Source organism: Saccostrea cucullata, unplaced genomic scaffold (genome assembly GCF_032062105.1).
Source record: "Saccostrea cucullata isolate Sc308-1 unplaced genomic scaffold, CSIRO_AGI_Scuc_v1 ctg1228, whole genome shotgun sequence".
NCBI classification, from domain to species: Eukaryota; Metazoa; Mollusca; class Bivalvia; order Ostreida; family Ostreidae; genus Saccostrea; species Saccostrea cuccullata.
In genome coordinates, this window is record NW_026929291.1 from 224,810 (window position 1) to 236,812 (window position 12,003).

The 12,003-nt window shown below is 34.0% G+C and overlaps 1 protein-coding gene across 1 annotated transcript in view; it reads right to left on the reverse strand.

Annotated features, from left to right (window-relative positions):
- Positions 1 to 12,003, reverse strand: part of LOC134280352 (uncharacterized) — a 50,305-nt gene that overhangs the window by 13,015 nt on the left and 25,287 nt on the right. The window contains exons 3-5 of the mRNA XM_062762761.1: positions 4,493 to 4,567; positions 2,627 to 2,737; positions 1,596 to 1,862 (exon numbers count right to left, since the gene is read on the reverse strand). Coding sequence (XP_062618745.1) covers positions 1,596 to 1,862; positions 2,627 to 2,737; positions 4,493 to 4,567 — 453 coding nt within the window. The remainder of the gene's footprint in view (positions 1 to 1,595; positions 1,863 to 2,626; positions 2,738 to 4,492; positions 4,568 to 12,003) is intronic.

A 12,003-nucleotide genomic window follows, 5' to 3' on the forward strand; every position in this document is an offset into this window, starting at 1 on the left:
CATAAAAAGAAGAATTTTCAAGTTTTTTCCTATATATTTCTATGTAAAACTTTGATCATCAGCTGTGACCCCACCCTACCACAGTGGGTGATTATTTGAAAAACCTGAATTTAAACCTCCATGAGGATAGTTCCATATAAATATGACTAATCACGACTTTGTTGTTCTTGAAGAGAAGAATTTTAAAGGTTTTTCATATTCATTCCCATGTAAGACTTTCATCAGCCACTATATCCCCCCTTCTCCTGGGGGTCATGATTTGAACAAACTTGAATGTACAATACCTGATGCTTCCACATATAGATTCATCGTCGTTCAAGACCAGGTAGTTCTTGAGAAAAATGATTTTTAAAACACCAAATTTCATCATTTCTTTATTATCTCCCCTTGAATAAGGACCTGGTCATTTCTTTATTATCTCCCCTTGGATAAGGACCTGGTCATTTATTTGAACAAACTTGAATCCCCTTTACCCAAGGATGCTTTGTGGCTAGTCTAATTGAAGTGGGCCAGGGGTTCTGGAGAAGAAGTCGAAAAAGAGTTCAACGTTTACAGACAGACGCCGGAAAAAAATATAATCAGAAAAGCTCACTTGAGCTTTCAGCTTAGGTGAGCTAGAAAACCCAGTGTGTCCAATTCACTAAACCTCTACTAAACCATTTGACTTCAAAATCAATAGGCATCTTCTTTTTTGGCCATAGGGAGTTATTGTGTAGAATTTAATTGAATATTCAAAGGCTTCTCAATATATTGTTTTGAAACGAAAGTGTTACAGAGTGACAGAAAAAAGGTGGGGGGGGGGGGAGGTCATAGTTACGTGTAGTATTCAGCATTGCATAAAATATTAAATTGTAAAAACTCAAAAGCTTCTTCAGATATTGCAGTATATAAAATATTTACACACACATAATTTATAAATACGGCCTTAACCTATTTGACCTTTTGACCTAAAAATAAATATGGGTATAGGGATCTGTTTTTAGCCATGGGAAGTTATGATATGAAATATCATTGTAATAGCTCAAAGGTTTATGGAGATATCAGATGGAAACGAAAGTATTAAAACAGACAGAGTTTTTGAATTAATGCCCCTAACCTTCGACTTTTGACCCCTATATCGATAGAAATCCTCCTTAGGCCATGGGCAGTTATTCTGTTAAATTTTATTCTCGAGATAACGCGTGGAAACGAAAGCGTACGGAACAGACAGAACTACAGACTGACGGACGGACAAGCAAAATTAATATCCCCTATTTTCGATTAAATTCCATTCATAAACAAGTAATTACCGAAAATCATTTTTTTTGTTGGGGGGGGGGGGCTTTTTCATATACAGGCTTAAAGAGAATACTGGATCCCGTTTGGGGACTTGTGTCTGCCCATGCAATACCCTCAGAATGCTTGTTCCTAATGTTCAGGGGGAAAAATCGTTGAACTGACCTTGCTATTAATATACAACGATCAAATTTAATTTCAGTTTAAATAATGAATACCACCACTAGGTCATATTGTCATCTTGAATCAAAGAAAATACAAGAAACATCAAAAAAATATATTTCTTTAGGTAGTTCATTCATTTTCGCGAAACTACTTACCCATTATGGTGAATTCAAAGCTGATGTTATTGGCCTGTTGAAACAACACATTGCAATCATACTTGTTTTCCATTGAGGGCTCTTCAAATTCACAGAGACTGGTCAGCTTGCGGCTATTGTGGTACCACGTGACCTTGAGTTTACTGTTAATGTAAAGAGCACCCTGTCCATTGGGTATGTTACACAATGCTGTTAAATTCTCTCCCTTGTTAAGCATGGCTGATGCAGGTGAAAAAGACACCGTATACTCTGCGGCCTGAACTATCCCTAAAAGTAGCATAATTATCACAATTATGAAATCAATTGATGCTTTTTGGATAAAGTAAAAATTGCAGCAGTTTCGGGCTTCTGAATATAAGAGAACACAAAATATATAAAGGACGATAGAAAATAGATATTTTATACTGTTTTTCCTCGTTTTCATTGAATAAAGAGGTCTCAAAGCTTACCATTTTAATGAAATATTATATTTCAAATTCAAACACAATCCATAACTTTGTATTAATTTTTATACGTGAAAATATATTAAAAAAGCAGGATATCTAACAGATAAGGCTTGTCATTATTCATGCATTTTTCAAAGACTATTTTCATAACAACCAAACTGAGTGTCTTTTTAATGCTTAGGTCATTGTTTGCAAACTGAGTTTTTTACGGATATATCCGTTTGTCAGATCATTATAAAAACAAGCGACAGTTACAGTTTGACTGATTGATTGTGTGTTGTTTAACGTCCCTCACGAGATTTATCACTGATATAGAGACGCCACCACCTGCCGGTGAAAAGCTACCAATTTTATCCTATACTCGCCAAAAAGGGCCATTGAGCAGTGAGGGATCTTTTTCATATCAACACCTACTGCATCTACTGTGACACGGAACGTCAGTTTATACGGTCTCAACCGAGGGATCGATCCCACAGTGGGATTCAACCCGCAACGTAACTTTGATTACTGATTACTGTTCGTTAACTCAATATTTCATCTCTGTATATATATTCATATGATTTAAATATCTTTTACCATACTTACCACAGTTTTCATCACTGTCATCTCCACAATCATTGTCATTGTCACATCTATAGATGGAAGGAATGCAGCGGCTATTGTCACATTTAAACTCTGTACTCTTACAAGTTAGGACTGAAATTTCATATTTTAATTACTTTAAATAATATCATGGGATTAAAAATGCTGCTAGCATGAATTACAATACATGATTCCCGTCGTAAAAAAGTTTCATCCCATCCATTCCTTTTACTTTATAGCAAACAATTGTTAGATTTTGAGGCAGATAAAAAATGAATGTGACTTATGGGTGCCGTTACAGAATAAAAATTTGTCTTTCAATTGCCAACTTGAATAAAACACACCAGTTCATTTTAAAAAAAGAAGCCAGAGATAATGTAATGATTTCTAAAAATTGTAGCAGATCAAAACAAAAACAAAAACAATGCTAACAGTGTACCTGCAAAAAATAATTCATTTTATCAATCATTTCATATGAAATGTTATTAAAATATATAAGTAGTGATATTTTAACAGAAAATATTAACTTCAAATATGCGTCCATGTACCTTTAAGTTCAAATGTTAAAAATAGTAGGATCCTTGTAATCCTAGGATTCCGAAACTTCATAAGAATCCTTACAAACAAAAATACATTGCAGGTTCCAATAAATGTTCAACCAAGCCTCTTTCGTTACTTCTCACTAACATATTGACAGTATGAAGGAAAAACTTCAAGAGTACTGTGCAACTATATATTCAAGAAGTGGTGTGAATCAGATGTTGACACAAAAAAAAATTTTAAAGAACTTTTCGACAATTTGAAATCACAAGACTTTACAAAAATAAACAGCTTAAAGCTTACGACTTTTCAACTTTATACACAACAATTCCCCACGACATATTTAAATCCAAGCTTTTTGATATCATTGACAGCTGCTTCTTCGATGAAAATGGAACTCGTAAATTTACTTACCTTGTCATTTGTCATTTGCAAAATTATTTAGTTAAAACAGAATATGATTGCACACATAAGTACTCTGAAGTTGACATCAAGAAGATGCTTGAGTTTCTGATTGACAATATCTATGTGGTTTTTGGAGAACAGGTTTTCCAACAATCTATTGGAATTCCCATGGGTACTAATTGCGTTCCGTTATTAGCAGACTTATTTTTTTATATTCATATGAAGCAGAATTTATGCAAAATCTTACGAAGTAATCACGTACATTTTGTCAAAAACTTCTATTTCCTGAGCAAAAAGACATTTAAGCAAATTTTATTAATTAATTTTTTGTGATGAAATTTCAAATTTAATTTTAATGACCCCCTCCTCTTTCCAACACATACACAAAGTACATTAAAATTGATGCAATAAAATTTAGTTTTTTCCCGACGGTATATCTATGAGACAAACATTTTTTCAATATTTAAAAAAAATAAAGAAAAACTTCGTAAAAACATTTTTTTTATCCCTGTGATATTAAAGAATGGAATTGTCTTAAGACCTTCTTAAGATTTCTTATACTTAAGATAGTTTTGTGACACAGCAGTAACAAATCTTATGATTGTCATGAGTTATATCTTAAGATGATCGTAAGATCTATCTTAGGACAAATCTTACGATTATAGTTTTGTGAAACACAGCCCTGATTTCTAAAAGTTGTGGGAGAGTCTATGAAAAAATAAATGCAAAAATTGTATCTGCAAAAAAAAAATTAATTAAATAAAATAAATAATGTAAAGACGACAACATTTAAATGCTAGACATAGGTTTTTAAGGTCCTATTAAAAACATACAACTTTCACTTCAAAATTTACTTTAATCTCAATAATAGTTTGTTATATCCTTATTTCATCTCTGTATTAATATTTCAAACTAAATACTTACAATAGTTGTTTCCTCCACCACCCCTTCCAAAAAATCCTCTACCAAATCTGCCACATTTATAACGGATACACTCGTCTGAAATTTAAACTTTTAATCACGAGTTTAATTAATATCATAGAATAAAGATATGTACGAGGGATGTTCGGAATTTATTGAGACATTGTGAATATTTGTCTTTCTATTGAAAATTTCTTCGGTGAAAATTTGCATATATTTGCATATACGTTTGACAAACATAACGAATTCATTAAAAGCAAGAAATATTTTACAAATAATAAATTTCTTCTCTTCAATGGTATATAAATGTATCAACGGTAGGGCTACCCGGTGCACTCACGACATCAGATAGTGAAAAATGTAACACCAACGTTGAAACTTACGGTAGACCTATATTAAGAACGCAAATATTTCAATTTTTGTGTATAATTTTCAAAATTAATTTTGATTTCGTGTTGTGCAAAGTTTTTAGAATTTTGATGAGAAATACAGAGACAATTGAAAAAAATTAGGTACTGTAAGGAAATCAGATAACAACGACACAATGGATTTTTACCTCAAGGCGGAGCTGCATATTACCTAAAGTTTCGTGAAGCGCTATTTATAAATCTTTTCTGAACTGACTAACTTTCTAAAACAATAGCTTAGAGATAAACATGTCTAAGAGTTTGGTGTTTTATTGATATGATGTTAGGGCATCCTGTATATACACGGTTTTACACATGTAAACTTTACACTGCGGTAGCAACAGTACATATTTTATAAAAAGATCGTTTAAGATAAGAGACAGGTTGATTTTATTAAATGTTATTTATATATGATAACAAGTTGCTGTCCTTTAAAAAAAGGACTACAATACGTGGACCATATGCATGTGTTTCTAACCGAAATTCAGTTTAAGAAAATTTCTAGGTTAAGTGAATATTCATGTAGGTCTTTCACATTAACTACAATAATTTGCCTACTTTGACTGATAGTGCTCATCATGTTCATACCAAAATTGTAAAATTATATCTCCGATTAGCCAAAAGTTTTATGATTTAAAAAAATCGGGGTATTTTGATATTGGTAAACCGTAAACCCATAACGGCTTGGACTTGACATCTATTTTGGAATTATTCGAAATAAATCTATTGAATTATAGATCTGATGGTACATTTCTTGCTTATGCAGCTCTGTAGTAGGGATATTTTTTTTCGGACCCCCCCTCCCCTCAACCACATGGAAACCCATTTCTACAGACCTGTACCAAGCTGTATTTGGATGCCTAGATGCACATAACAGATGCCGATGAAGACTTGCTGTATCTTTTAAAACCTAGAACTGTTCGTTGAATGAAGTTTTTAATTCAAGTTATTAAGTAATGTAAGTTCTTCCTACTGTTTAAAATGCATGTGTCATAGGATCAGTGGTTAGTTTGTATATAAAAGTATATGTTTAAGAAAGAAATTATTCTAAGGGTAAGTTGTTAGGAGAGAACTCTCCCGCATGCGTATCCTGACGTTTGCCCATGGCATCCGGTTTAACCTCGCTTATATATTTACTGCGTGGACCTCAGGGTCCACGCAAGAAAGACACACATTTCTATGAGACACACATATTTTTTCACCAAAATGGAATTGTCTTAAAACCTTTTTAAGATTTCTTATACTTAAGATAGTTTTGTGAAACAGCAGTGACAAAACTTATGATTGTCATGAGTGAGACCTTAAGATGATCGTAAGATCTGTCTAAGGACAAATCTTACGATAGTTTTGTGAAATGCAGCCCTGATTTCTAAAAGTTGTGGAATAGCCTATGAAAAAATAAATGCTAAAATTGTATCTGCAAAAAAAAAAAAATAAAAATAAAATCAAATAGATAATTTAAAGACAACAACATTTAAATGCTAGAAGACACTGGGCCATAGGTTTTTAAGGTCTTATTAACAAGAGGCCCATAGGCCACATCGCTCACCTGAGCATTGTGGCTAGGAAAAAGCAGAATTGGTTTATACTTGAAAAGCTTAAATCCAAAAGTAGTCCCATGACCAATCATGGCTTTGCTATTCTTGAGAAGATTTTTAAAAATTTTCCTATACATTTCTATGTAAAACTTTGTTCGGGCATTTTGGCCCTGCCAGACCCCTGGGGGTCATGATTTGAACAGATTTGAATCTACAGTACCTGAGGATGCTTCCATATAAATATGATCAATTATGGCTTTGCTATTCTTGAGAAGAAGATTTTTAAAGAATTTTCCTATACATTTCTATGTAAAACTTTGGTCGGGCATTTTGGCCCCGCCCTACCCCTGGGGGTCATTATTTGAACAGATTTGAATCTACACTACCTTAGGATGCTTCCATGTAAATATGATCAATTATGGCTTTGTTATTTTTGAGGAGAAGATTTTTAAAGATTTTTCCTATATATTTCTATTTAAAACTTTGGTCGGGCATTTTGGCCCCGCCCTACCCCTGGGGGTCGTGATTTAAACAAATTTGAATCTACACTACCTGAGGATGCTTCCATATAAATATGATCAATTATGGCTTTGCTATTCTTGAGAAGAAGGTTTTTAAAGAATTTTCATATATATTTCTATGTAAAACTTTGGTCGGCCATTTTGGCCCCGCCCTACCCCTGGGGGTCATGATTTGAACAAACTTGAATCTACACTACCTGACGATGCTTTCATATAAATATGATCAATAATGACTTTGTTGTTCTTGAGATGAAGATTTTTAAAGAAATTTCCATTTTTTTTTGTAAAACTTTGGTCGGCCATTTTGGCCCTGCCCTATCCCCAGGGGTCATGATTTGAACAAAATTGAATCTACACTACCTGGGGATGTTTCCCATAAGTTCCATCATTCCTGGCACAGTGGTTCTTGAGAAGAAGATTTTTATAACATGCCACCAAATATTCATTAATTCCCAACTATCTCCCCTTGAATGAGGGCGTGGCCCTTCATTTGAAGGATACTTTGTGGCAAGTTTGGTTGAAATTGGCCCAGCGGTTCTTGAGAAGAAGTCGAAAATGTAAAAAGGTTTACAGACAGACGGACAGCTATACAGTTGAGAGGTACATTGTGCATTTTACGGAAGGTGCGGGGTTATCATTTTGCTTTGTGGGGTTATTAATAGTAGAGTGGTGACTTGAGAGGTTTCATTAGGAATTCAAACAAATGGTATATTGTGGGGTTAAAGGTCTATATTTGTGGGGTTAAAGATCTATGTTTGTGGGGTTAAAAATTAATTATTTAATATCAAGTCAACTTCACAGGCAACTAATTATAAGTACTTAAAAATGTTACTGTTTATCAGAAAAACTTAGAACGGATATAGCAATAACATTTTTCAACAACTGCATAGCAGTAACAATGCAAAAAAATGTTTTTATTTGAGGATAACTGTTGCATCAAAGTAAATTAACCCATCATGTTTTCACATGAAGATGATAGACAAGAATATCCCAGAAGTGTTAAACAAACAACCCCACTATGCTATATAGATATAACAGACAACACTAACCCCATAAATTATAAGACAAACAACCCCAGTATGTACTCTTAAAAAGATAATACACAACACTAACCCCATTAAGCGTTTGGACAGCAACCCCATTATGTACTCTCATAAAGATAATAGACAACACTAACCCCATAAAGTGTTTGGACAGCAACCCCACTATGTACTCTCATAAAGATAATAAACAACACTAACCCCATAAAGTGTTTGGACAGCAACCCCACTATGTACTCTCATAAAGATAATAGACAACACTAACCCCATAAAGTGTTTGATCAGCAATCCCACTATGTACTGTTATAAAGATAATAGACAACACTAACCCCAGAAAGTGTTTGGTCAGCAACCACTAACCCCATAAAGTGTTTGGACAGCAACCTCACTATGTACTCTCATAAAGATAATAGAAAACACTAACCCCATAAAGTGTTTGGACAGCAACCCCACTATGTACTATCATAAAGATAACAGACAACACTAACCCCATAAAGTGCTTGGACAGCAACCCTACTATGTACTCTCATAAAGATAATAGACAACACTAACCCCATAAAGTGTTTGGACAGCAACCCCACTATGTACTCTCATAAAGATAATAGACAACACTAACCCCATTAAGCGTTTGGACAGCAACCCCACTATGTACTCTCATAAAGATAATAGACAACACTAACCCCATAAAGTGTTAGGACAACAACCCCACTAAGTACTCTTATAAAGATAATAGACAACACTAACCCCATAAAGTGTTTGGACAGCAACCCCACAATGTACTCTCATAAAGATAACAGACAACATTAACCCCATAAAGTGTTTGGATAGCAACCCCACTATGTACTCTCATAAAGATAATAGACAACACTAACCCCATTAAGCGTTTGGACAGCAACCCCACTATGTACTCTCATAAAGATAATAGACAACACTAACCCCATAAAGTGTTAGGACAACAACCCCACTAAGTACTCTTATAAAGATAATAGACAACACTAACCCCATAAAGTGTTTGGACAGCAACCCCACAATGTACTCTCATAAAGATAACAGACAACACTAACCCCATAAAGTGTTTGGATAGCAACCCCACTATGTACTCTCATAAAGATAGTAGGCAACACTAACCCCATAAAGTGTTAGGACAACAACCCCACTATGTACTCTCATAAAGATAATAGACAACACTAACCCCATAACGTGTAACAACCCCATTATGTTCTTATATAGATAAAAGATAACATTAACCCCACAAAGTGTTAGACAAGAACCACAATATGTTCTGATAGAAAATATCAGACATCTTAGTAACCTCAGAGTGTTAAACAAACAACCCCGCTGTGTTCTCATGTAACAGATACCAGTAACCATATGAATTTAAGTGTTTGAAAACCCCAAGTATGTTCTAATATCAAAAAACTCTACCAGGGACTGGTAATAAAAGAACAAGTACCCCCACTATGTTCAATCGCAACTTCTCGTGCCTTTCTGACTAGCTGACAAACGACCTCGAATGTATTAGTTAGACGCCATGGCAACAACCCCCCCCCCCCCTTTCATGATCTTCGAAATAAATGCATGAAGACCTTTTATCTGTGGAATATGGAGTTTAACTTTATTCAATGCTATGATATTACATAAAATATACTATAAAAGGGACTTCTTAATTCCTCTATCCTATATTTGAAAAAAAAAACAAGAAAAGCAAAACCTTTAACATCAGGTGATGTTAATACATTCGAGGTTGTTTTTCCAAACTCTGACGGAAAGACCCTGAGTGAGATGATGCGATTGCCAGTACGTCATATCCTTTTTTTTTTACTATTAAAAATACCAAACAATACTCATAATACTTTTTCCTATTTTGATAACATACTCGAAAATTTGTTTTAAATATTTTTCAAACTATTTTAAATTGGATAATCTCTTTATCTTTACTGCTTATTTCTAATGATAATTTTTCCTTTGAATCTGCTGGTGCATGAATTTGAAGTGTACATTATCACGCCTGCTAATCGATCACTTGCACAACCAGCAGTTGTGTATAACAATCAAAAGAGATCGATTTCCGGTTGTGCAGTTGATGCGAATAATTCCAGTGCACAGGTAGTAAATGGACTCGATTCAGGCAATAATTGATATTTTTATTAAAATATAAGAATGTGATTCCATGAGCAATTTATTTTTCTTTAATTTTACACTCTCATAAAATGCAGTGATTGTCGATTAGCGACTATATTTGTTTTGAAGCAAGGGCTGGTAGAGCGAAAACGCTGATTGAAAACAGTATTCGCCGACTAAAATTCGTTTTAATCTCAACTAACCTTAAAAATTCAATGTCCACCATGAGTATGCAACAAGTGCATCCTATCCACCAAAACTGAGACTTCGATATTGTATAATTTGACAAATATTCGAAGAAAAAAACATTGCTTGTGCATGCGATCATTCAGTTGTGAAAGAGATCTCGGGTTATGCATGAGATAAAGGATAAAAAGTTACGCAAGTATTATACAATCTCCATAATTCACCTCTTATACTATTTTATTTTAGGTAATTATAAAATGTTAAATATTGTCTATAATATGAAGGCGTTGCAGGGGCAGATCCAGCAATTTTTGAAAAAAAAGGGGGGGGGGGTTGTCCAGGTGTCCAACACTCATGCATATAGGCACTTTAAACCTGGCAACACTGAGTTTTCAACAGTTCTATGGGGGACTTTGACAAGCCAATAACAAACAAACAAAACAAAAACACAAACAAGCAAGCAGGGCTCGGATTGTATGTGACGGTACTCGGAGGAAAGCATATTAAACGAGGGAACTCTATTTATAGCGATCAGAAAGGACAGAGACTGAACAACATGTACAGTGTATTTATTTTATTCTAAATATTTTTTTTTATTCAAAGTATTTATTTTATTGAAAATATTAGACGTAATAAAATATCCGTGTTACATAACTCTCTCTCTAATCAAATAGAGGGGGGGGGGTCCAACCCCAGGAACCACCTTCTAGATCCGCCAATGATGTACAGTCATTTTTGCAAGCACATTTTGACTTTTTCAGCAGCAGCGGCCGATCTTTTATATCGGGAAATGAGGCGTTATTTTTCATAAGTTCTGTAAACTAATCTTAATTTTAAAAACTTTCTTTAAACTGAGCATTTATTGTTGTTGTTACAATTTCACTGTCATTTCTAATTGGGTAATTAATAATATATGGTTATATAGAAAGAGTTTACAATAGGTACTCCCCAACCAGGGAGTAATCAAGATATGAAAGGAAATCGTCATAATTTTCCAGATAATAATGAAGTGGTTAAAGTTGCAAGGTGAATAAAAATTGAAAAAAGTTTTTCAACAACACTGTAGTAAAAATTGTTTTGAATGTGCAACAGATGTGACAACAAATATTTTTCTTACATTTTTTCCAAACTACGCGCCTTGATTAGCCTACTGCAGAAACCATGGGTATTATCACGTGATAAAGATCCAGGGTTTCGGCATGTGGATCATCTTGAGAGACCTACATCTTCATTCATACATTCTTATAATTCATCATTGACTTTTTTATTGATTCATTGATGACTCCATTTGATGAACAAATGCACTAAAATTTCTATTTAATTAAAAAAACATTTTATTAATTTTTGCTTTGAAGACAGTCTGAAATGAAATTGATCTATTTCAGCTTTGAATATTGTGTGCTTCCCATGCATTGATGCTTTTCAAATAAAGAAAGTACTAGTAATTTTTGAAATTATAAATTTTGCGGCTGATTTGATGCTTTGCATTAATTTTATTTGGAATGTTTAATAGGGATATTTTTTATTGAACGATTATTTTGGATTTTTGACGATTTTCCCCCTATGGTATACACGATGAATAATGTAATAAATATAATTTGTGAGAAAAAAGTGTCCAACAAGTCCGGGGGGGGGGGGGGGGTCCTGTCCAGAAGCACCTGTAATGTGGTGTTGTCATCTTGATCCTTTCCATCTCGATAA